This window comes from Theropithecus gelada, chromosome 11, assembly GCF_003255815.1.
Source record: "Theropithecus gelada isolate Dixy chromosome 11, Tgel_1.0, whole genome shotgun sequence".
In the NCBI taxonomy this organism is placed as follows: Eukaryota; Metazoa; Chordata; class Mammalia; order Primates; family Cercopithecidae; genus Theropithecus; species Theropithecus gelada.
The window spans coordinates 21632249-21658700 of NC_037679.1; the positions used below are offsets into that span (position 1 = coordinate 21632249).

A 26452-nucleotide genomic window follows, 5' to 3' on the forward strand; every position below is an offset into this window, starting at 1 on the left:
CAAAACCGCTCAACTACATGGAAACTGAACAACCTGCTCCTGAATGACTACTGGGTACATCACGAAATGAAGGCAGAAATAAAGATGTTCTTTGAAACCAATGAGAACAAAGATACAACATACCAGAATCTCTGGGACACATTTAAAGCAGTGTGTAGAGGGAAATTTATAGCACTAAATGCCCACAAGAGAAAGCAGGAAAGATCTAAAATTGACACTCTAACATCGCAATTAAAAGAACTAGAGAAGCAAGAGCAAACACATTCGAAAGCTAGCAGAAGGCAAGAAATAACTAAGATCAGAGCAGAACTGAAGGAGATAGAGTCACAAAAAACCCTCCAAAAAATCAATGAATCCAGGAGTTGGTTTTTTGAAAAGATCAACAAAATTGACAGACCACTAGCAAGACTAATAAAGAAGAAAAGAGAGAAGAATCAAATCGACGCAATTAAAAATGATAAAGGGGATATCACCACCGACCCCACAGAAATACAAACTACCATCAGAGAATACTATAAACACCTCTATGCAAATAAACTGGAAAACCTAGAAGAAATGGATAATTTCCTGGACACTTACACTCTTCCAAGACTAAACCAGGAAGAAGTTGAATCCCTGAATAGACCAATAGTAGGCTCTGAAATTGAGGCAATAATTAATAGCCTACCAACCAAAAAAAGTCCAGGACCAGATGGATTCACAGCTGAATTCTACCAGAGGTATAAGGAGGAGTTGGTACCATTCCTTCTGAAACTATTCCAATCAATAGAAAAAGAGGGAATCCTCCCCAACTCATTTTATGAGACCAACATCATCCTGATACCAAAGCCTGGCAGAGACACAACAAAAAAAGAGAATTTTAGACCAATATCCCTGATGAACATCGATGCAAAAATCCTCAATAAAATACTGGCAAACCGGATTCAGCAACACATCAAAAAGCTTATCCACCATGATCAAGTGGGCTTCATCCCTGGGATGCAAGGCTGGTTCAACATTCGCAAATCAATAAACATAATCCAGCATATAAACAGAACCAAAGACAAAAACCACATGATTATCTCAATAGATGCAGAAAAGGCTTTTGACAAAATTCAACAGCCCTTCATGCTAAAAACGCTCAATAAATTCGGTATTGATGGAACGTACCTCAAAATAATAAGAGCTATTTATGACAAACCCACAGCCAATATCATACTGAATGGGCAAAAACTGGAAGCATTCCCTTTGAAAACTGGCACAAGACAGGGATGCCCTCTCTCACCACTCCTATTCAACATAGTGTTGGAAGTTCTGGCTAGGGCAATTAGGCAAGAGAAAGAAATCAGGGGTATTCAGTTAGGAAAAGAAGAAGTCGAATTGTCCCTCTTTGCAGATGACATGATTGTATATTTAGAAAACCCCATTGTCTCAGCCCAAAATCTCCTTAAGCTGATAAGCAACTTCAGCAAAGTCTCAGGATACAAAATTAATGTGCAAAAATCACAAGCATTCTTATACACCAATAACAGACAAACACAGAGCCAAATCATGAATGAACTTCCATTCACAATTGCTTCAAAGAGAATAAAATACCTAGGAATCCAACTTACAAGGGATGTAAAGGACCTCTTCAAGGAAAACTACAAACCACTGCTCAGTGAAATAAAAGAGGACACAAACAAATGGAAGAACATACCATGCTCATGGATAGGAAGAATCAATATCGTGAAAATGGCCATACTGCCCAAGGTAATTTATAGATTCAATGCCATCCCCATCAAGCTACCAATGAGTTTCTTCACAGAATTGGAAAAAACTGCTTTAAAGTTCATATGGAACCAAAAAAGAGCGCGCATCTCCAAGACAATCCTAAGTCAAAAGAACAAAGCTGGAGGCATCACGCTACCTGACTTCAAACTATACTACAAGGCTACAGTAACCAAAACAGCATGCTACTGGTACCAAAACAGAGCTATAGACCAATGGAACAGAACAGAGTCCTCAGAAATAATACCACACATCTACAGCCATCTGATCTTTGACAAACCTGAGAGAAACAAGAAATGGGGAAAGGATTCCCTATTTAATAAATGGTGCTGGGAAAATTGGCTAGCCATAAGTAGAAAGCTGAAACTGGATCCTTTCCTTACTCCTTATACGAAAATTAATTCAAGATGGATTAGAGACTTAAATGTTAGACCTAATACCATAAAAATCCTAGAGGAAAACCTAGGTAGTACCATTCAGGACATAGGCATGGGCAAAGACTTCATGTCTAAAACACCAAAAGCAACGGCAGCAAAAGCTAAAATTGACAAATGGGATCTAATTAAACTAAAGAGCTTCTGCACAGCAAAAGAAACTACCATCAGAGTGAACAGGCAACCTACAGAATGGGAGAAAATTTTTGCAATCTACTCGTCTGACAAAGGGCTAATATCCAGAACCTACAAAGAACTCAAACAAATTTACAAGAAAACAACCCCATCAAAAAGTGGGCAAAGGATATGAACAGACATTTCTCAAAAGAAGACATTCATACAGCCAACAGACACATGAAAAAATGCTCCTCATCACTGGCCATCAGAGAAATGCAAATCAAAACCACAATGAGATACCATCTCACACCAGTTAGAATGGCGATCATTAAAAAGTCAGGAAACAACAGGTGCTGGAGAGGATGTGGAGAAATAGGAACACTTTTACACTGTTGGTGGGATTGTAAACTAGTTCAACCATTATGGAAAACAGTATGGCGATTCCTCAAGGATCTAGAACTAGATGTACCATATGACCCAGCCATCCCATTACTGGGTATATACCCAAAGGATTATAAATTATGCTGCTATAAAGACACATGCACACATATGTTTATTGCAGCACTATTCACAATAGCAAAGACTTGGAATCAACCCAAATGTCCATCAGTGACAGATTGGATTAAGAAAATGTGGCACATATACACCATGGAATACTATGCAGCCATAAAAAAGGATGAGTTTGCGTCCTTTGTAGGGACATGGATGCAGCTGGAAACCATCATTCTTAGCAAACTATCACAAGAACAGAAAACCAAACACCGCATGTTCTCACTCATAGGTGGGAACTGAACAATGAGATCACTTGGACTCGGGAAGGGGAACATCACACACCGGGGCCTATCATGGGGAGGGGGGAGGGGGGAGGGATTGCATTGGGAGTTATACCTGATGTAAATGACGAGTTGATGGGTGCAGCAGACCAACATGGCACAAGTATACATATGTAACAAACCTGCACGTTATGCACATGTACCCTACAACTTAAAGTATGATAATAATAAATAAATTTAAAAAAAAAAAAAAGGAAAAAACAAAACAAAACACAAACACCCGCACACACACACACACACACACACACACACACACACACACACACACACAGAATCGCTTATAAGTTTAATGTTCTCTTGACTTGGAATTCCGTGTCATTTATTCAAATTCTGTAAGGATGACAAACCTGTCTTATCCATCTTTGTGTAGCCTTTCAGTAAATGTGTGTAGATTTAATTTCATTTGTAAATTTAATTATGTGTAATTCAGTTTGTACATTTTCTAACCTCTTACATTTTTATTGCCACTTAAAAACTTCTGAGTGAGCTGGCTCTTGGTAGAAGAAGTTAAATTAAGGTTTGGAATTATAGCATGTGCACCCAATTAATTTAAAGTGCTGTTTCAGTAATAAGAGGAGTAATGTTATTGTTTTTAATGAAATGTGTTTATTTTTTGAAGAAATTGGGGTGTTTAAATTCAAGGCATATAATATGCTAGGAAATTTCTAAATATTCATTTACAAGTATTGTGTGGATGATGTATGTACTATTTTTAATGATTCTATTTCAGGGTGGGAATTCTTATTTATGTTTTCCGTCCTGCAGTATATGAAGAAATAGAGCGCTTTTTTGAGGTGGGAAAGAAGTTTTGAAAATCCATGTCCTAATAGAGTTTGTAGCAGAAGATGGAGGAGAACCAAAGGACAGTGTTAGGAGAAAAGCATGGGAAAGCAGTAGTTAAGGCATATAGCTTAGATACAAAGTCTGGAGTGTACATCCAAGGTATTTTAACTCCTGCTGTTTGATTTTTGTTTTGGTGTTTATTTTACATAAAATGGTTGTAATTATATAAAAATGCATTCTTATAGATTAATTTTAATAATTTACTTTATATGTGTTCTAAATGAAGCACTGAAAGAGAACAGCTCAGAGGTTGTACAGCCTTTTTTAATGGGTTGTGGAACCAAGGAACCGAAGATCACTCAGCTATGTTTGGCTGCTATTCAGAGACTCATGTCACATGAAGTCGTGTCTGAGGTAATATAAAGATTTTTATCTAAACTGCACCTAAGAGTTGAATAAAGAGTTTTCGTGAAAGGAGAATGAAACATACCTGATATTTAATATAAAACTATTTTATGAATAGCAATGTGCTTGGAGAAAATGCCTTTATTAAAAATATTGCCAAATTTTCTTCTCATTAAACACTCACAAGTATTTTTGCAAGTCATTTGTAATCTAAGAAGTCACAGTTCAGTAATATAAATGAAAATTTTGAAACTCAAGCAAGTTTTCAATTTAATTGGTTATTTAATTTTTCTTTTATAAAGAGAGGAGGGAAGAGCATGACTCTCTTTCCTAGATTATATGGAGTAATAATTTGTTTTTCATTAACTTAAATGTATTGTTTGTATTTAACCTTATGTTGGAAAAATGAGAAAAAATATTTCTTAACTGTGAATCTGCATGTTGGTCTCAAATTTAATGGTGTTATCTTAATTTTGTACTCCATAAGTACTATAATAGAAGTAATAAATGTTTTGCCATTAATGTATCATCTTAAACAATGTCAGATTTAATTGAGTGTGCCAATGTGTTGTTAATATGGGTTGCATTTTTTTTCTGTAACATACTATAAATGAAGTATTGTATCTGAAACAGCAGACTCATAGCTAATTTGCATATGTCCATATTATTCATGTCCAAATACAATCTATCAATGTTGTAGAAATGAGCTGTGATTTTGACTACGTATTACAAAACTGCTTGCTGCTATGTGTATATATTCAAATAGGATATTACAATTTTTGAGGGAGAGAATTAATTGATGGTAAGTCCTAAATTACTTGAGAGATGTGTTTGGATCTAGAGATCTAAAGATATGGTTTTTGTTATTGTGATCAAGAAATCCTCTTCAGGTGAGGTAGGTTTGTATACTTTTTCTTATTTAGGAACATCAGCATCTGTATTCTATTTGTTGACAATAATTAAAATAACTGTTTTACAGACTGCAGCTGGAAATATAATTAACATGCTTTGGCAGCTAATGGAGAATAGTCTTGAAGAACTTAAGCTACTTCAAACAGTTCTTGTTCTTTTAACAACCAATACCGTAGTTCATGATGAGGCACTTTCTAAGGTAGGAAAACTGTTTGCCAGAGTTCATATGTGCTTTGAGACAGTATTTGAATAAGCTGGCTGAAAGAGAAAAGCTTGGTGCCGTTTGAACCAAAAGCAACTTCCCTACAGCTATTGTGGTAATTGACACTGCATGTTAATAACTGTTGGTACCTTATTTTTTCCAGGTTAGAGTTGAAATCAGGTTGGGGAGCTTAATCAAAGTCCCTTGGGTACAGCCAACAGGCTGAATAGTTACTAGGAAATGGAAAAAAGAGAGAAAGTAGCCCAAGAGTAAGAATAGGGAAGGAGGGAACTAAGGAAAAAAAACGTGTTGTGAGATCACGAGGTCAGGAGATTGCGACATCCTGGCTAACATGGTGAAACCCTGTCTCTACTAAAAATACAAAAAATTTGCCGGGCGTGGTGGGCGCCTGTAGTTCCAGCTACTCAGGAGGCTGAGGCAGGAGAATGGTGTGAACTCAGGAGGCGGAGCTTGCAGTGAGCCAAGATCACGCCACTGCCCTCCAGCCTGGGCAACAGAGTGAGACTCTGTCTCAAAAATAAAAAAAGGATAATGCCTTGAGCATTTTAGATTCCTTGTGATAGCTCTCCCTACCCATAATTTCATATGTATATGATATGTAAACCAGACAGTTCAAATATGTTTCTTAAATGGTAGACAAATCTCCTTTCACCATTTATACTAGATAAGATTGTATGTATGATAGCTATCTCTCATTTTGTCATCACTCCCACCCACTGTGGAACACGTAAGAGCCATTCTATTATTTATTTCACTTTTTAAAAAGTTTTTTGTTATGAAATATTTCTAAGGAACAGAAAGTAGAGAGTAACATAGCAGTAAATGAATTATTGTCTAAGGAATTTTTTAGACTCTAAGTAACAGCTTTATTATAATTTGCATGACTTATAAAGAAGTACAGTGTACTGTCACATTAAGCTGTGTATACTATCTCAAGTGATGTTCTTAGATCATAATGAGATTTTAATTGCAAATAGTTTATTCTTTTAAGCTTACCCAAGCTATATACAATATTGTATATATTTTTATATATCCTTTTGTTGTGTATAGTTCCTCTTGATTTCTAGCTATCAAATTATTCTGATACATGTATTTAAAATTTTATTAAAGGTTTTCATTTGATCTACTAAAGAAATAAGAACTGATTATAGGATTTATTTTAGTATGTTGGTTAATTTGGAAATGCAATAATTGGGGATGAGAAAAATCAAGTATAAAGAAATAGTATAAAATTGAGTTAATATGAAGGCTCCTATACAACTATGTACTGTGTCTTTCCTTTATGTTGAAATCTAAAGAGTAGCAGCAGTATCAGAGGCTTGTGTCTTTTAAAACTTTTAATATAATTAAGGTGATAGGCATTGATTCTAAAACTACCATTATGTTTTTCTCCAAGAATGGCTTCTTTTAAAACTAGAAAACTTTTGGAAGGATAAATAGGAGAAAATCTTTGTGATGTTGGGGTAGGCAAAGATTTATTAGGGCACAAAATCTAAAATCCTTGAGAAAGCCACAGAATGTGGGAAAATACAAATACCTGACAAAGGACTTGTATCTAGACTATATAAAGAACTCTTAAAATTCATTCATAACACAGACGACCCACACATTAAGTGTGGACAAATGGTTTCAACAGACCCTTCATTAAAATAAAATATTCAAATGGGTGACAAACACATGAAAAGAAGTTTAGTGTTATTATTAGGGACACACAAAACCATAAGGAAATAGTATGCATCCATTAGAATAGTTACAATGAAAAAAGACCACATCAAGTATTATGGAGAATGTAGGATAGTTCTAAATTCACATACACTGCTGGCAGAAATGTAAAATTTTAAAACCACTGTGGGAAACTAGCGGTTTCTTTTTTTTCTTTCTTTCTTTTTTTTTTTTTTTTTTGAGATAGAGTCTTGCTTTTTTGCCCAGGCTGGAGTGCAGTGGTGCGCTTTTGGCTCACTGCAACCTTCCACCTCCCAGGCTCAAGGGATTCTCATGCCTCAGGCTCCTAGGTAGCTGGGATTACAGGTGTCCACCACCACACCCAACTATTTTTTGTGTTTTCAGTAGAGACAGGGTTTCACCATGTTGGCCCGGCTGGTCATCAAATCCTGGCCTCAAGTGAACTGCCCACCCCAGCCTCCCAAAGTGCTGGGATTACAGGTGTGAGCCACCCAGTGCCCAGCCAACTGTTGGTTTCTTAAAAAGTTAAACCTATTCGTACCAGATGACCCATCCATTTCACTTCTAGATATTTACCCAAGATAAATGAAAACATATGTCCTCACAGTGGCTTACATATATAAATGTTCATAGCAGCTGTTTTTTTTTTGTTTGTTTGTTTGTTTTTACAATAGTCAGAACCTGGAAGCTGCCCAAATGTTCACCAGCAGGTAAACAGATAAGCAAAATATGGTGTACTCATACCATGGAATACTCTTTGGTAATAAAAGGTACAAACTACTGATACATAGAACAAAGTGGATGAATTTCACAAATATTATTCTAAGTGGATGAAGCCAGGTCCAAATGAGCACATACTGAATTAATCTGTTCATATAAAAATCATAGAAAATGCCCATTGATCTGCAGTGAATAAAGCACATGGGTGCTTGCCTGGGGCCAAGTGTAGGGGAAGAGATGGGTGGCAAAGGAGCACAGGAGAACTTTTGGGGTGATGGAAATATTCCGTTTCTCAATTGTGGCCTTAGTTTCATGGGCCCACATGTTTGTCAGAACTCATCAAATTATATAATTTTAAGGGATTCTATAATTTATTGTATATAAATTACACCTCAGTAGGCTTGAGGTTTAAAAGAAAAAAATGACTCCTTTTAGAAGTTTCATAATTTTATTTATTTATATGCTTAGGTATAGCTTCTCCAGATGTTTAAGTGATACAACAAACTTTGAGTTCTTGTTATTTGCAAAGCAAGTCATTCTGGGGAAATAAAAGCATAACACATTATTATATAGATGTTAAAAGAACCAAAGTTTAAAAGGTATGTTTCACATTACCATAGCTAATCTTCTGTGGTTATATATTTACTAAGAACTTGAATTACATCAAAATCTGAGGATTTTTATATTTTATTGTGTAAAATGGTGGGACTTTTCATATTGGTGATTGAAACAACCAAACATTATTCAATTTGTGGTTACACCTGATAAAATAAAGATAATGGCCTTGCTCTTCAATCTTGTTTCACACTAAATGAAAATTGTGTTTTCAGGCAATTGTTCTTTGTTTTCGACTACACTTCACGAAAGATAATATTACAAATAATACAGCTGCTGCTACAGTGCGACAAGTTGTTACTGTTGTTTTTGAGAGGATGGTTGCTGAAGATGAACGACACAGAGGTAAAGTGCTAGAAGTTGTTTTACTTTGTGGGTGGTTCTTGGATGATTTCATTTTTATTAACTTTCAGCCTTTGCTGAAATGATCAACATTATTATGTCTATAATGGAAACTTAAAAAATAAATTCCTCACAATTTGATCACCCTAAGGAATAGGCTCTTTGTTTTCCTTGTTTATTTCTAGTATATGCATAATTTTGTATTAAATATAATTTCACATTTTAAACCAAGTATTGCATTATATGTATTTTTTAACCAAACATTGCATTCTATGAATTTTTCATGTTATTGCTTCATCCTTATAATTTAAATTTTAATTATTGCATTATATTTTGTGGCCATTCTGTAATTTAACTGAACTAGTCTCCTATTGGACACTTGCGTTCTGTTCAGTATTTTATAACTGTTTTGGGTGGTTTCCTACATATCTTTTTGAATTATTTCTTCAGGATAAATTTCCAAGAGTGGGCTTCCCTCGTAAATATTTGTCTGTATCTGCTAACATGTGTTAAGAACATTTAAATAATATAAAAATTAATTTTTGGCCGGGTGTGGTGGCTCATGCCTGTAATCCTAGCATTTTGGGAGGCCAAGGTGGGTGGATTGCCTGAGCTTAGGAGTTTGAGACTAGCCTGGGCAACACGGTAAAACCTCGTCTCTACTAAAATACAAAAAATCAGCTGGGTGTGGTGGAGTGCACCTGTAATCCCAGCTACTCCAGAGGCTAAGGCAGGAGAATCACTTGAACCTGAGAGGCAGGGTTGCAGTGAGCTGTGATTGCACCACTGCACTCCAGCCTGGGCAACAGAGCAAGACTCCGTCTCAAAAATAATAATAATAATTTTAAAATATTTTTTATCAAATACCTTTATAAGAATATTTCCACTTTGGTATATTGTTTTTTCTTTATTTTTTCTTGGGGAAAAATGCAGGTGGAATTCTAGTAGTTTGAAATATTAAGGAATTATAATGTGTCCTATTTGGTTAAAATATTCAAAATCATATTGTGATAACACAGGGCAGTTCCCCAGTTTGAATGATTTATACATTCATAACCTCAATAAAATTCCCGCATTGGTAGTTTTAGTTGTGTGTCTCTAAGGCTAATCTGCCATTTAATACTTTATAGTAAGGTAGAAATACTTAGAACTTTTTTCTTTTCAGGTAGTCGTTAAGTCAATATTTATTCAAAACAGGCTGTCAGAACTTACAGAGAATGATATTTTTTACTAGTAGTTAATTAAAGAAATACTGAGTTGGGAAACACCATCCTAGCTGATTCTTAGCTGGTGAATATCTGTAACTGACATGGTAATAGCAGCAGATCAAGCAGTAATTCTCTTGAAGATAGTGAAATGGTAGAGGAGTTAACCATATGGTAAACATTTATATGTCTGTTTGATATTTAAAAGCACATTTAAAGATCACGTGAATGTTAAATCCATGAAATAAAGGGGCTAAAGAATGGGAAACCAAATGTATGGACAAAAGTGCCCAGCTTATTAGAGTGAATGTAAGGTAACAAAGAGTGATTTTTATGGTATTTGGTATAAAAATAGATTCCCTTTTTTTTTTTTTGTTTTGGAGGCATATGTTAAAAATTGGAAATTTTAAATCTGAAATTATAATTACAATTTATAATTATATAAACATTTATTTTAGACATTATCTTTTAAACAGAATATATAATTTATTAAAGGCTATTGTGAACTGCTAAAACCCATCCTGTTTTGATTGCAGATATTATAGAACAACCAATACTGGTACAAGGAAATAGTAACAGAAGATCTGTCAGTACCCTCAAACCTTGTGCTAAAGATGCATATATGCTTTTCCAGGTATTTTAGTTGATAAAAATAATTTTTATTCTAAAATATAGTTTTGTGTGAATTTTTTAGTTGGGGATTTTATGTCTAATTTTTTAAATGTGATTTTTTTTGAAAATATGTCACAGGTAGTATTAAAATAGTTCTAAAGAACAACTTCTACATTTACTTTAACATGATAAAACATTATGACTCACTTTAAGAAAATAAAATGAAATAAATGCAGAACTAGAAAACAGGTATATCAGAAACAACTAGTCATGCAAAAAAAGTTTCTTTAAACAAGGAAAATTTAAGTAATAAATTTGGTCTGTGTGATATAATTTGATACATAGATACGTGATTTTTACATCACTTGTCATGAATAAATAATTTTAGGTAAAACAAGATTAATCTGTACTGAAAATATTATTACTTTGCATTAAAAGCTTATTTTGTCATTTAAAGTATGTTAGATTAATCATTTATCTGTCTACTGTCTCTGTATTGTCAGTACAGACTACTGTACAGTTGTACAAATTGTACTACTGTACAGTTGTACAAATTGTACTACTGTACAGTTGTACAAATTGTACAACTGTACAAATTGTCAGTACAGAGTAGTTATATGATTCTTTAAAAGTTTGCTTATATAATCTGTCAGTTACACAATTTGTCAAAATTGGAATTACCAGCGCTTAGTTTCTAAGGAGCAAAAACATGTATTATATAAGAAGATGGATTTTTTTTTTTTTTTAAGATTTATGAACTGTGAGTTTTGAAAAGCACATTTAATTCTAGCATGTGAAATTGTTGGATTTATTTTCCCAGGACCTTTGTCAGTTGGTTAATGCTGATGCTCCTTATTGGCTAGTGGGCATGACAGAAATGACTCGGACGTTTGGCCTCGAATTACTTGAGTCAGTCCTCAATGATTTTCCACAGGTCTTTTTACAAGTAAGCCATTTATAGTATCTTGTGACAAAGTTAATCTTAATTGTTTCACAAATATTTTTAAAGAAAGCAACGTGTATTTTTTTTCCACATTAAAAATTGCAAAGAGGCCAGACTTGGTGGCTCATGTCTGTAATCCCAACACTTTGGGAGGCTGAGGTGGGAGGATTGCTTGAGCCCAGGAGTTTGAGACCAGCCTAGGCAACATAGTGAGACACCATCAATATAGAAAATAAAATGAAAGGGCTGGGTGCGGTGGCTCACGCCTATAATCCCAGCACTTTGGGAGGCCGAGGCAGGTGGGTCATAAGGTCAGGAGTTTGAGACCAGCCTAGCCAATATGCTGAAACCCCGTCTCTACTAAAAATACAAAAATTAGCCGGGCGTGATGGCGGTTGCCTGTAGTCCCAGCTACTCAGGAGGCTGAGGCAGGAGAATCACTTGAACCTGGGAGGCGGAGGTTGCGGTGAGCTGAGGTCGCACCACTTCACTCCAGCCTGGGTGACAGCAAGACTCTGTCTCAAAAAAAATAAATAAAACAAAATTTTTTTAAAAAAGCTAAGTATGATGGTGCATGTCTGTAGTCCCTGCTATTAAGGAGACTGAGGCAGGAGAATCGCTTGTGCCCAGGAGGTCGAGTTTGCAGTGAGCCGTGTTCATGCCACTACACTCCAGCCTGGGTGAGAGAGCCAGACCCCATTTCTTAAAAAAAAAAAAAAAAGGAAGGAAAGAAAGCGGTGGAGAATTATAGCCTCAAACTTTAGACATATAACAGCTTAGTGTTACATTACTTTTTTTTTTTTTTTTTAGTCCCTTTGCATTTTGGAATTTTAATAATAAAAAGAATCTCTAGAGACAATCTGTTAATAGTCAGGTATTTCCCAGTGTATGGGTCTATGAAGGAAATGCGGTATGTGAGTTACTTGTGTAATATTTAAAAGCCTAAAGAAATTATTGATTTTTTTTTTTTTTTTTTTTTTTTTTTTTGAGGCGGAGTCTTCACTCTGTCCCCCAGGCTGGAGTGCAGTGGCACCATCTCGGCTCACTGCAAGCTCCGCCTCCCGGGTTCGCGCCATTCTCCTGCCTCAGCCTCCCGAGTAGCTGGGACTACAGGCGCCCGCCACCGCGCCCGGCTAATTTTTTTTGTATTTTAGTAGAGATGGGGTTTCACCTTGTTAGCCAGGATGGTCTCGATCTCCTGACCTCGTGATCCGCCCGCCTCGGCCTCCCAAAGTGCAGGGATTACAGGCGTGAGCCACCGCGCCCGGCAGAAATTATTGATTTTTACTTGCCTATATATCTAGCTATGTGTTTTCACATAACTTAAATGGAAAACAACTAAAGTCCATAATGAAGTCAGTGACTTACACAGGGTCCCGTAGTTATTAGCAGGTCTTGAACTGTAATTTAGGTTTCTTAACTACTTATCTAGCTCCTTTCCTTACCATGCTTCCTCCCTAAGTAATCCATTTTATCCTTTGCTCTTACCTACAAAATGAGTGAATCAAGTGGTACAGTAGTATAAGATCTTTTAGGCCAGGATTTGGAGCTAAAATTATTTGTATATGGCTCATAATTTTTAGTATACATTAGGCAGTTGTTAAATGCTCTTGATGAGCAGTATATACTGATGATTCCCTTTCTTGTAGTGTAATAGGATAAGCAGTATTTAGATATAACTTGTCCAACACTCTTGTATAAATAATAGTCATAGCAGCTATCATTTCTTGACTTCCTTCTACGTGCTATGTGCCAGATTCCTTACATATTATATTCTCTTTTGTCTTCCCAAATGCCTAAGATATACCAATTATCACTGTTTTACACATGAGGAAACTACAACATCCAGAGGGTTAAATAATTTGTCCACAGTTTCATGGTTTATAAGTGATGGAGTTGGGATTTGAACTCATGTTGATCCAAATTACTTTCTCTCCGTATCCCCTCTTTTTTATTTACGTATCACATCCCAACCATTACCTTCAAAATATATTCAGGATCCAATCACTTCTTACCACTTCTACAATTATTCTAGTCTAAGCTACCATCACCTCTTACTTGAATTGTTGTGTTGGCTTCCTAACTGGTCTGCTTGCATATATATTAATACTTGTACCACTTATTATAGTTGTTTGTGACACCACATCCAGAATGGTCTTTTAAAATAAGTCAGATCTTTTCAGTCTCTTGTAAATTGCTTCAGTTGATATCCTCCTTATCAGACTAAAAGATGAAGTGTCCTTCTGCTCTGTGGAACTTTTCATGATTTAGTCCCCGATATTCCTTGATCTTCTTTCTTTCCTCTCTTCTCTTTGCCCTCACCCTTTGGCCACACTGTCCTTGTTTCTGAAGTGCCTCAAGCAGATTCCTGCCCCAGGGCCTTTGTACTTACTATTCCCTGGGCATGGAATCCTTTTTTCCTCATATGGCTTGCTGTCTTACTTTTTTGAGGGCTTTGCTTAATGGTCAACTTATCAGACACATCTTCCCCAATCACATTGTGTAAAATGGCAAACTTTTTCCCTACCAGCACCATTATCTTTCTTATCCCTCTTTATTTTTCTTGTAGTACTTATCACCTCCTGCCTGACACACACACACACACGTATATGTGTATTATATATTATTACATATTGTGTATTATTTTATTTTCTCTCTTTCCCTACAAGAAGATAAACTCTGTGAGGCAGGGACTTAGTACTGTTGTATAGGTGTCTTTAGTAATAGTGCCTGGCATATGGCAGGTGTTTGATAAATATTTGTTTTTTTGTTTTTTTTTTTTTTAATATTTTATTTTTTTTGAGACAGAGTCTCGCTCTGTCGCCCAGGCTGGAGTACAGTGGCCGGATCTCAGCTCACTGCAAGCTCCGCCTCTCGGGTTTACGCCATTCTCCTGCCTCAGCCTCCTGTGTAGCTGGGACTACAGGCGCCCGCCACCTCGCCTGACTAGTTTTTTTGTATTTTTTAGTAGAGACAGGGTTTCACCGTGTTAGCCAGGATGGTCTCGATCTTCTGACCTCGTGATCCGCCCGTCTCGGCCTCCCAAAGTGCTGGGATTACAGGCTTGAGCCACCGCACCCGGCCATTGATAAATATTTGAATGAATGAATTGGTTAATGAGTCTGAATTTAAAATTTTCATGTTTGGGTTATGTTTTCTGACTTTATAGGAAAATATTTGAAACTGTTTTTACAGATTTCTTTTCTTTTTTTTTTTTTTTTGAGACAGAGTCTCGCTCTGTTGCCCAGGCTGGAGTGCAGTGGTGCGATCTCAGCTCACTGCAAGCTCCACCTCCCGTTCACCCCATTCTCCTGCCTCAGCCTCCCGAGTAGCTGGGACTACAGGCACCCGCCACCACGCCTGGCTAATTTTTTTGTATTTTTTTTTTAAGTAGAGACAGGGTTTCATGGTGTTGGCCAGGATGGTCTTGATCTCCTGACCTTGTGATCCGCCTGCCCTGGCCTCCCAAAGTGCTGGGATTACAGGTATGAGCCAGCGTGCCCAGCCTGTTTTTACAGATTTATTATACTTACAAAATTTACTTTATTCTTCCTGCTATAAAGCATGGAAGGGGAAGAATTCTTCTGTGTAAGATCCTATAACTTCATCCTGTACATTTTCTTCCAGAGATAAATATTTGTTTCTTTTTTAACTCATCATTCACATATGCAATCAAAATTTACCAGTCACTTATGTTTTATGCCAAGTATACAGAAGTTAAATAAGACTGATAAAGTCTTTGCCCTGTGGCACTTACAATTCTAATGGGGAGACAGATTTTAACTGAGTTGATAAGATGTGATGAGTGCTGTGAAGGAGAACTATTAAAAGTGTTAGGAAAATGAATAACAGTGGACCAAACCTGTTGGAGACTTGGTGATAAATCAAGGATATGATACTTAAGCTTGTAAATGAAGGATTAAGAGTAGCTAGGAGACATGGAGAGAATAGGAAAAGAATACTCCACACAGAAGGTCGAAGAGCAGTGACCCTGAGAAAGGATATCTTCTTTTCTAGAAAAATAGGCTTTAAGGGCATTGAAGCTTTGCCTTTTGCCTCAATGAAGTATTGTAGTGGAAGATGAAAAAGGCAGTCTCAAAGATTACTTCTAGCTTTCTGGCTTGAACAGTGAACCATTTGCTAAGATGGAATATTTCATGGGCAGAATTTTTATCACAAAGACACATTATTCATATATATACTAATTTTGAGGTATCTGTGAGACATACAAAATGTTAGTTGGACTTATGCATTTCAAGGTTTGGGGCTGAAATTATAAATTTAAATGTTCCTGGCATATAGTTGATAATTGGAGATATGGGAGTGAATGAGATTGTGGTGAGAACCTAGAGTACAAAGCAAGGGCATGGTACTCTGGACCTCTGAGGAACCTCAACATTAAACAGTTGAGGATGAGCATATACAAGAGACTGAGAACACAAGGCCAGAAGGCAGGAACAAATCTAAGAGAGTGTGACACAATAAAAGGCAAAAGCAAAGAAAGTTTCAAGATGAAGCAAGTAATCAGTTATATCAGGTGGTTCACAGAGATCTGGTAGGCGCAGTGGCTCACACCTGTAATCTTAGCACTTTAGGGGACTGAGGCAGCCAGATAGCCTGAGCTCAGGAGTTCAAGACCAGCCTGGGCAACATAGTGAGACCTTGTCTCTATGAAAAATTTTTAGAAAATCAGCTGGGCCTGGTGACACTTACCTGTAGTGTCAGCTACTTGGGAGGCTGAGGGGTGGGAAGACCCCAGGAGGTCAAGGCTGCAGTGAGCCATGATCGCACCACTGCATTCCAGCCTGGGTGACAGAGCAAGACCCTGTTTCAAAAACAGAACAAAACAAAACAAAAACAAAGAGATCTGATAAGATGATGACTGGAAAGACTGGAAAGTGTTTGCTTTGGCCACAGAGATCATGATGAGGATAATGAGAAGTGGAGAAGTAGAGTTGGGATGGTTGGTGATAGTGCTGGAGGAAACCCAACTGTAGTGAGTTGAGTAGTGAGAGGGAAACAGTGAATTGATAAAACTTTTAAGAATTGCTTAAGAATTGCCGGTATGTTTATATATTAACCAATATACAAAATAATTATTTTTGTAAAATATGAAAGTGGACTTTACTTTTCATTTTGGCAGTCAAAGAAACTAACTGTAGATATGAGAGTATAATTTCAAGTCATTTATCTCTTAAGATCTCATTTTGGGGGAAAGAATGAAAAAGTACATTAAAATATTTATAAAAGTCTAGAAGAGTATACATGTAGAAGTTAACAATGACTAGTCCACTTATCTCCAGGAGGTGAGATTAGGCAAGACTTACTTTTATGTTTTTATTTATCTGTATTTTCAGTTTTTCTTTCTTGAGAATCTGATTTTTTAAAAGATACATTTAGTCCGGGGTCAGTGGCTCACGTCTGTAATCCCAGCACTTTGGGAGGCTAAGGCGGGCGGATCACCTGAGGTCAGGAGAGCCTGGCCAACAAGGTGAAACCCCGTCAATATTAAAAATACAAAAATTGGCCGGGCACGGTGGCTCAAGCCTGTAATCCCAGCACTTTGGGAGGCCGAGACGGGCGGATCACGCGGTCAGGAGATCGAGACCATCCTGGCTAACACGGTGAAACCCCGTCTCTACAAAAAAATACAAAAAACTAGCTGGGCGAGGTGGCGGGCGCCTGTAGTCCCAGCTACTCGGGAGGCTGAGGCAGGAGAATGGCGTGAACCCGGGAGGCGGAGCTTGCCGTGAGCTGAGATCGGGCCACTGCACTCCAGCCCGGGCGACAGAGCAAGACTCTGTCTCAAAAAACAAAAACAAAAACAAAAAAACACACAAAAATTAGCCAGGTGTGGTGGCACATGCCTGTAATCTCAGCTACTTGGGAGGTGGAGGTTGCAGTGAACCGCGATCGTGCCATTGCACTCCAGCCTGGGTGACAGAGTGAAACTCCATCTCAAAAAAAAAAAAGATACATTTAAAAAATTTTGTGATTCTGAGCAAACAACCTGCTCTATGCCTTATTTCCCTTCTCTGTAAGATTAAAGGATTAGGTCAAGTGATTTTTGTGATCTTTTCTTTGTTTATAGCTTCAATGAAATTTGGATGACAACAAAATAAAATGTATTTGAGGCTAGTCATTAAATACAGAGGAGGCCTTATATTGTCAGTGAAATGGGATTACCTTGCTATTATAGGCAGGGAATTAACAGGTTAAGGAGTGCTTTCTTTGTAATGTATCATGACTGTAAGTAAAATTTAAGAATTATTTGCAAGATACCCTGACTTGTAAAATAATTATGCTTGTTTGCCATTGCATGTTTTATCAGCTCATCATGTTCTGTTCAAGCAGTTCAAGCAGTCCAAGTAGAACAAAATTTTAAGTTAATTATTAAATCTCTGCATGAAAGGAATTGTTCTTTGCAAAACGAAATCCGTGAATTATATAACTTTACTAGGAAATTTTCTCTCCTCAGCTACCTATTTTAAACTATTTATTTGCTTGAATTTGTATAGCTTGTTTTCTTTTCTTTCTTTTTTTCTTTTTCTTTTTTTTTCTGTGTGAGATAGGGTTTTGCTCCATTGCCCAGATTGGAGTACAGTGGTATGATCATGGCTCACTGCAGTCTCAACCTCCCTGGGCACAAGTGATCCTCCCACCTCAGCCACCCAAGTATCTGGGACCACAGGCGGTACCACTATATCCAGCTAATTTTTGTTGTTGTTGTTGAGACGGGGTCTCCCTGTGTTGCTCAGGCTGGTCTTGAACTCCTGAGTACCAGCAATCCTCCCACCTCAGCCTTCCAAAGTCCCAGGATTCCAGGCCTGAGCCACCATGCCTGGCTCTATTTTCTTTCTTCTGTTGTTTATGTTTTTAATTACCAGTGTCCAACTAAAATTAAAGTTTCTAGTAATCACCAATTACTTAATTCTAAAATCATTAACTGTTCCTTTTAAACTTATATTCTTTCAAAAACCTCTTGTAATACTGATTATTATTACTTTTTGAGATAGTATCTTGCTCTGTCACCCAGACTGGAGGGCAGTGGCATGATCATGGCTCACTGCAGCCTTGACCTCCAGGGTTCAAGTGTTCTTTGCACCTCAGCTTCCCAAATAGCTGGGACTACTGGTGTGTGCCACCACACCTGGCTAATTTTTTAATTTTTTTGTAGAGGTGGGGTCTCACTGTGTTGCTGAGGCTCATCTTGAACTCCCGGGCTCAAGCTATCCTCCCACCTTGGGCTCCCAAAATGCTAAGATTACAGGCATGAGCCACCATGCTGGGCTCTGATGACTATTCTGATCTTAGATTCTCTAAGTGCAATACGAATTTCAAAATTGTGGGTAAACTATAAAACAATAAAACATATAAACTTATAGTAAAGCTAAATTATTTATACTGGTTATTAAGAAGTTTTATTTCCTAGTGAGACTGTGTTTTTAGAAGTATTTAGTACAAATAAAGTTAATTATTTTTTTCTTTCTTTTTTTCCTTGCAAATAGCACCAAGAATTTAGTTTCCTCCTCAAAGAAAGGGTATGTCCTCTTGTGATAAAGCTCTTTTCTCCAAATATAAAGTTCAGACAAGGTTCCAGCACCTCATCTTCTCCAGCACCAGTTGAAAAACCATATTTTCCTATCTGCATGCGTTTGCTGAGAGTAGTATCTGTTCTGATTAAGCAATTTTACAGTCTTTTGGTAAGTGCTAATTTCCTTACGTATTTGTGTATATAGTTGTATGTTGTGCCCTTTGTAAAAAGTGGTCTGTTATAGTGCGTTTGGTTTTTTCAATTTAGTTCAACAGAATTTTTTTGAGTACCTACATGTATTCTAGGTACTCTAAAGGTTTGTGCTGTCCTTTCTTGAATCTTGCTTATGTTTATAGATTATTCATAATATGTGAAGCAGAGTCATTGCTTGTTATCTGAAGGCAGCATAGGAATTGTGGTTTAGGAACTCAGCTAATTGTATCTCATTTGAAGGATTATTAAAATTATAGTCTCTTCAGTTTATTCTGCTTTCATTTATACTGTTTCATATGTCTTAACAGATTAAAGCAAAGACATTAAAGATTTGGTCAAATCTAGGATTAGAAACCAATTATTTTGACTTACAGTCCAATATTGTATCTATTTTACAAAGTTAATCAATGCCTATTATGTTGTGATATTCCTGATAATTCTATTTATGTAATGCTTTAGTCATAAACATTCAAATACTGTTTGTCAGAGAAAATAATGCACCATGTTTTTTTAAAATTCTGTGTTAAGTCAAATTCACATTCTGTAATTTTTTCACATTTATATTCTTCTTCTTCTTTTTTTTTTTGAGATGGAGTCTCACTCTGTCGCCCAGGCTGGAGTGCAGTGGCACAATCTCAGCTCACTGCAACCTCCACCTCCTGGGTTCAAGGAATTCTCCTGCCTCAGTCTCCCTAGTAGCTGGGACTACAGGCACCTGCCACCACACCCGGCCAATTTTTGTATTTTAGTAGAGACGGGGCTTCACCCTATTGGTCAGGCTGGTCTTGAACTCTTGACCTCAGCTGATGCACCCACCTTAACCTCCCAAAGTGCTGGAATTACAGGTGTCAGCCACCACGCCTGACCTTATATTCTAAAAATAGACAATACAATAATAGTAGGAGACTTTAATACTCTACTTCCAATAAAGGTAGAACAACCAGACATAAGACTAATAAGGAAACAAAGGACTTGAACAACACTGTAGAACAGTTGGACTTAACAGACATATACAGAACACTCCACCTAACATCAGCAGATTACACATTCTTTTCAAGTGCACATAGATTATTCTCAAGGATAGAGCATATGTTAAGCCATAAAACCAAGTCTCAACAAATTTAGGAAGATTGTAATCATACCAAGTATCTTCTCTGACCAAAGTGGAGTCCAACCAGAAATCCATAGTGGAAGGAAAATGAGAAGAGTCTCACATGTATGGAAATTAAACAACATACTAGTTAGGAGAAGGAAGGAAATAATAAAGAATACCACATAAATAAACAAAATGGAGACTAGAAAAGCAATACAGAGAATCAGTGAAAGTTGTTTTTTTGAAAAAATTAAGAAAATTAACAAACCGTTATCAAGACTAAAAAGAGAAAATACTCAAATAACTAAAATCAGAAATAAAAGAGGAGACATTACAACTGATGCCACAGAAATAAGAAATTTAAAAGGATCATAAAAGACTAGTAGGAAGAGTTATGTGCCAACAAATTGGATAACCTAGAAGAAATGAATAAATTCCTTGAAACATACACCCTACTGAAACTAAATCACAAGAAAAAAATTAAACAGACCTGAAACTAGTAGGGAGATTGAATAAATAATGAAAAACCTTCCCACAAAGAAAAGCCCAAGAACAGATGGTTTCCCTGGAAAATTCTACCAAACATTGAAAGAACAATTAACAAACTCCAAAGAATTGAAGAGGAGAGAAACTTCCAAGCTCTTTTTATGAGGCCAGCATTAATACCAAAGCCAGACAAAAATACTACAAGGGAAAAAACAAAACAAAACAAAAAACAGATCAAGCTCCCTGATACTGATTAAAAAATTCTCAAAAAGTACAAGGAAAGTTAATTCAACAGCATATTAAAAGGATTCTACACCATGACCAAGTGAGATCTACCCTGGAATGTAAGGATGTTTCAGCATACAAAAATCAGTTAATATAATACACTACATTAAAAGAGTGAAGGTTAAAAACCACATGATCATTCCAATTGATGCAGAAAAAGCATTTGGCAAAATTCATCATCCTTTCATGGTAAAAACACCAAACAAACTAGGAATAGAACTAAACTACCTTAACTCAATAAATGCCATTTATGAAGAGACAATAACTAATAATCGTTATCACACTTGATAGTGAAAACCTGAAAGCTTTCCCTCTAAGATCAGGAACAAGGCAAGATTGCCTATTCTTGCCACTTCTATTCAACATGGTACTAGAACTCCTAGCCAGAGCAATTAAGAATGAAAAAGAAATAAAAGGCATCTGCTTTGGAAAGGAAGAAGTAAAATTATCTCTATTTGCTAATGTAATGTTGTATGTAGAAAATCCTAAATATTCCACACCAGAAAAACTGTTAGAACTAATAAACATAGCAAAGTTGCAAGATTAAAAATCACCACAAGAAATCAGTTATGTCTCTATACACTAACAGTGAACAATTCCAGAAAGAAATTAAGAAAATAATTTCATTCACAAAGTATCAAAAAGAGTAAAATACTTAGACATAAACTTAACCAAGAAGGTGAAAGGCCTATACGCTGAAAACTATAAAACGTTATTGAAATAAATTAAAGACACGAAGAAATGGAAGGATATCCAGTGTTCATGGTTAAAAGACTTAAAATTGTTAAAATGTCCATACAGTCTAAAGAGATCTATGAATTAAATACAGTGCCTATCAAAATTCCAACATCACTTTTTGCAGAAGTAGAAGAAACCATCTTAAAATTCATATTGAATCTCAAGGGACCCCAAATTGCCAAAACTATCTTGAGAAAAAAGAACAAAGTTAGAAGCCTCACACTCCCTGATTTCAAAACATGTTACAAAGCTACAGTTATCACAATAGCATAAAATAGTACTGGCATAAAGACACACACAAAAACCCATGGAACAGAATAGAGAGTCCAAAAATAAACTCATATATGGTGAAGTGATCTTTGAAAAGGGTGCCAAGACCACTCAGTGGAGAAAGGATAGTCTATTTAACCATTATGTTGGGAAAACCGGATATTCACATGCAAAAGAATGAGGTTAGACCCTTACCTTATGCCATGTACAAAAAATAATTCAAAATAGATTCATGACCTAAATATAAGATTTAAAACCAAAAAATTCCTAAAAGAAAACATAGGGGAAAATCTTTATGACATTGGATTTCACAATGATTTCTTGACCATGATACTAAAAGCACAGGCAACAAAAGCAACAATAGACAAATGGACCTACATCAAACTTAAAAACTTCTGCACCTCAAAGAAAGCAGTCAACAGAGTTGTATTAGTTTTCACACTGCTGATAAAGACATACCCGAGACTGGGCAATTTACAAAAGAAAGCAATTTATTGGACTTACAGTTCCACGTGGCGGGGGAAGCCTCACAATCATGGTTGAAGGTGAAAGGCACATCTCACATGGCAGCAGACAAGAGAAGAGAGCTTATGCAGGGAAACCCCGCTTTTAAAACAACCAGATCTTGTGAGACTTACTATCAAGAGAACAGCATGGGAAAGACCTGCCTCCCATGATTCATTACCTCTCACCAGGTGCCTCCCACAACACATGGGAATTCAAGATGAGATTTGGGTGGGGACACAACCAAACCATGTCATTCTACCCCTGGCCTCCCAAGTCTCATAGGTCCTCATATTTCAAAACCAATCATGTCTTCCCAACAGTCCCCAAAGTCTTAACTCATTTCAGCATTAACTCAAAAGTCCACAGTCCAAAGTTCATCTGAGACAAAGCAAGTCTCTTCTGCCTATGAGCCTGTAAAATCAAAAGCAAGTTAGTTACTTCCTAGATACAATGGGGGTACAAGCATTGGGTAAATACAGCCATTCTAAATGGGAGAAACTTGCCAAAACAAAGGGGCTACAGGCCCCATGCAAGTCTGAAATCCAGCAGGGTGGTCAAATCTTAAAGCTCCAAAATGACCTCCTTTGACTCCATGTCTGACATCCAGATCACGCCAATTCAAAAGGTGGGTTCCCGTGGTCTTGGGCAGCTCCGCTCCTGTGGCTTTGCAGCATACAGCCTCCCTTCCAGCTGCTTTCATGGCTTGGTGTTGAGTGTCTGTGGCTTTTCCAGGTGTACGGTGCAAGCTGTTGGTGAATCTGTCATTCTAGTGTCTGGACAGTGACCCTCTTCTCACAGCTCCACTACGTGGTGCTCCAGTAGGGACTTTGTGTGGGGTCTCTGACCTCACATTTCTCTTCTGCATTACGTTAGCAGAGGTTCTACATGAAGACCCCACCCCCACAGCAAACTTCTGCCTGGGCATCCGGACGTTTCCATACATCTGAAATCTAGGCAGAGGTTTCCAAACCTCAGTTCTTGACTTCTTTGCACTCGCAGGATCAACACCATGTGAAAGCTGCCAAGGCTTGATGCTTGCACCCTCTGAAGCCTCGGCCTGAACTCTCTGTTGACCCCTTTCAGTCACGGCTGGAGTGGCTGGGATGCAAGGGACCAAGTCGCTAGGCTGCACACAGCACAGGGATCCTGGGCCGGGCCCACGAAACCACGTTTTCCTCCTAGGCCTTTGGATCTGTGATGGGAGGGGCTGCCTCTCAAAGGTCTCTGACATTCCCTGGAGACATTTTCCCCATTGTCTTGGTGATTAACGTTCAGCTCCTTGTTACTTACGCAAATTTCTACAGCCAGCTTGAAATTCTCAGAAAATGGGATTTTCTTTTCTTTTTCTGGGGAGGGATGGAGTCTTGCTCTGTATCCCAGGCTGGAGTACAGTAGCATGATCTCGGCTCACTGCAGTCTCTGCCTCCTGGGTTCAAGTGATTCTCCCGCCTCAGCCTCCTGAGTAGCTAGGATTACAGGTGTGAGCCACCACGCCCAGCTAATTTTTGTATTTTTAGTAGAGACTGGTTTTCATCATGTTGGCCAGGCTGGTCTTGAACTCCTGACCTCAAGCAACCCACCTGCCTTGGCCTCCCAACATGCTGGGATTACAGGCATGAGCCACCATGAGCCACCGCGCCCGGCCTGGGATTTTCTTTTCTATTACATTGTCAGGCTTTTAAGCTCTTTCCAACCTTTTAAGCTCTGTTTCCCTTTTAAAACTGAATGTCTTTAACAGCACCCAAGTCACCTCTTGAATGCTTTGATGCTTAGAAATGTCTTCTGCTGGCTGGGTACAGTGGCTCACGCCTGTAATCCCAGCACTTTGGGAGGCCAACGTGGGCGGATCACAAGGTCAGGAGATCGAGACCATCCTGGCTAACACGGTGAAACGCCATCTCTACTAAAAAATACAAAAAAATTTAGCCAGGCTTGGTGGTGGGTGCCTCTAGTCCCAACTACTCGGGAGGCTGAGGCAGGAGAATGGCGTGAACCCAGGAGGCGGAGCTTGCAGTGAGCTGAGATCGCACCACTGCACTCCAGCCTAGGTGACAGAGTGAGACTCTGTCTCAAAAAAAAAAAAAAAAAAAAGAAATGTCTTCTGCCAGGTACCCTAAATCATCTCTCCCAAATTCAAAGTTCCACAAATCTCTAGGGCAGGGGCAAAACACTGCCAGTCTTTTTGCTAAAACATAACAAGAGTCACTGTTACTCCAGTTCCCAACAATTTCCTCATCTCCATCTGAGACCATCTCATCCTGGATTTCATTTTCCATATCATTATCAGCATTTTGGTCAAAATCATTCAACAAGTCTCTAGGAAGTTCCATACTTTCCCACATTTTCCTATCTTCTTCTGAGCCCTCTGAACTGTTCCAACATCTGCCTGTTATCGAGTTCCGAAGTCACTTCCACATTTTTAGGTGTCTTTTCCACAGCACCCCACTCCCGCTACCAATTTACTGTATTAGTCCATTTTCACGCTCCTGATAAAGACATAATCGAGACTGGGCAATTTACAAAAGAAAGAAGATTGATGGAATTACAGTTCCACATGGCTGGGGAGGCCTCACAATCTTGGAGGAAGGTGAAAAGCACATCACAAATGGTTGTAGACATAAGAAGAGAGCTTTTGCAGGCAAACTCCCCTTTTTAAAACCATTAGATCTCGTGAGATTTATTCACTATCATGATAACAGCATGAGAAAGATCTGTCCCCATGATTCAGTTACCTCCCACTGGGCCCTTCCCAGAACATGTGGGAATTAAAGATGAGATTTGGTTAGGGGCACAGCCCCAAACCATATCAAGAGTGAAAAGGCAACACTTGGGAGAAAAGATTCACAAATCACATATCTGAAAAGCGATTAATATCCAAAATATATAAAGAACTACAACTCAACAGCAACAAAAAACTAATGTTAAAAAATGCGCACAGGACACGAATAGATATTTCTCCAAAGAAGATATACCGATGTCCGACCAGCATATGAAAAGATGCTCAACATCTCCAATCGTTAGAGAAATGCAGAGCAAAACTATAATGAGGTATCACCTTATGCCTATATGAGTGGTCACTGTTAAAAACAAAACAGAACACCAGAAAATAACAAGTGTTGACAAGGATGTGGAGAAAATTGGAACCCTTGTGCACTGTTGGTGGGAATATAAAATGGTGCAGCCTCAATGGAAAGCAGTATGGAGGTCCCTCAAAAAACTGAAAATAGAATTACCGTATGACCCAGCAATACTACTTATGCATATAAATTCAAAAGAATTGAAAGTGTGATTTCAAAGAAATGTTTGTACACCCATGTTCACTGTCACATTTTTGTAATAGCCAAGAGGTGAAAGCAGTTCCAGTGTTCATTATCAGATGAACAAATCAAGAAAATACAGTGTATACATATGTTGGAATATCATTCAGACTTAAGGAAATCCTATTACTAGAACTTTGAGGACATTATGCTGAGTGAAATAAGTGAGTCAAGAGGACAAATTACTGTATAACCTTGAACAGTCAAATTCATAGAGAACATGGAATGGTTGTTGCCAAGGACCAAGAGGACAAAGTGATAAGGAGTTAGTGTTGAGTGGGTATAGCATTTCAGTTTTGCAAGATAAAAAAGTTCTAGAGGCCAGGTGCGGTGGTGCTTGCCTGTAATCCCGGCACTTTGTAAGGCCAAGGTGGGTGGATCACCTGAGCTCAGGAGTTTGAGATCACCCTGGCCAACATGGTGAAACCCCGTC

At 37.7% G+C, this 26452-nt stretch overlaps 1 protein-coding gene across 5 annotated transcripts in view; it reads left to right on the top strand.

Moving 5' to 3' along the window:
• MON2 (MON2 homolog, regulator of endosome-to-Golgi trafficking) overlaps nt 1-26452 on the top strand; it is a 135823-nt gene that overhangs the window by 28907 nt on the left and 80464 nt on the right. For all 5 annotated transcript variants that reach the window (XM_025402510.1, XM_025402513.1, XM_025402514.1 and 2 more), the window contains exons 3-8: nt 4203-4330; nt 5301-5432; nt 8690-8819; nt 10558-10655; nt 11454-11579; nt 19085-19279. In XM_025402510.1, coding sequence (XP_025258295.1) covers nt 4203-4330; nt 5301-5432; nt 8690-8819; nt 10558-10655; nt 11454-11579; nt 19085-19279 — 809 coding nt within the window. The remainder of the gene's footprint in view (nt 1-4202; nt 4331-5300; nt 5433-8689; nt 8820-10557; nt 10656-11453; nt 11580-19084; nt 19280-26452) is intronic.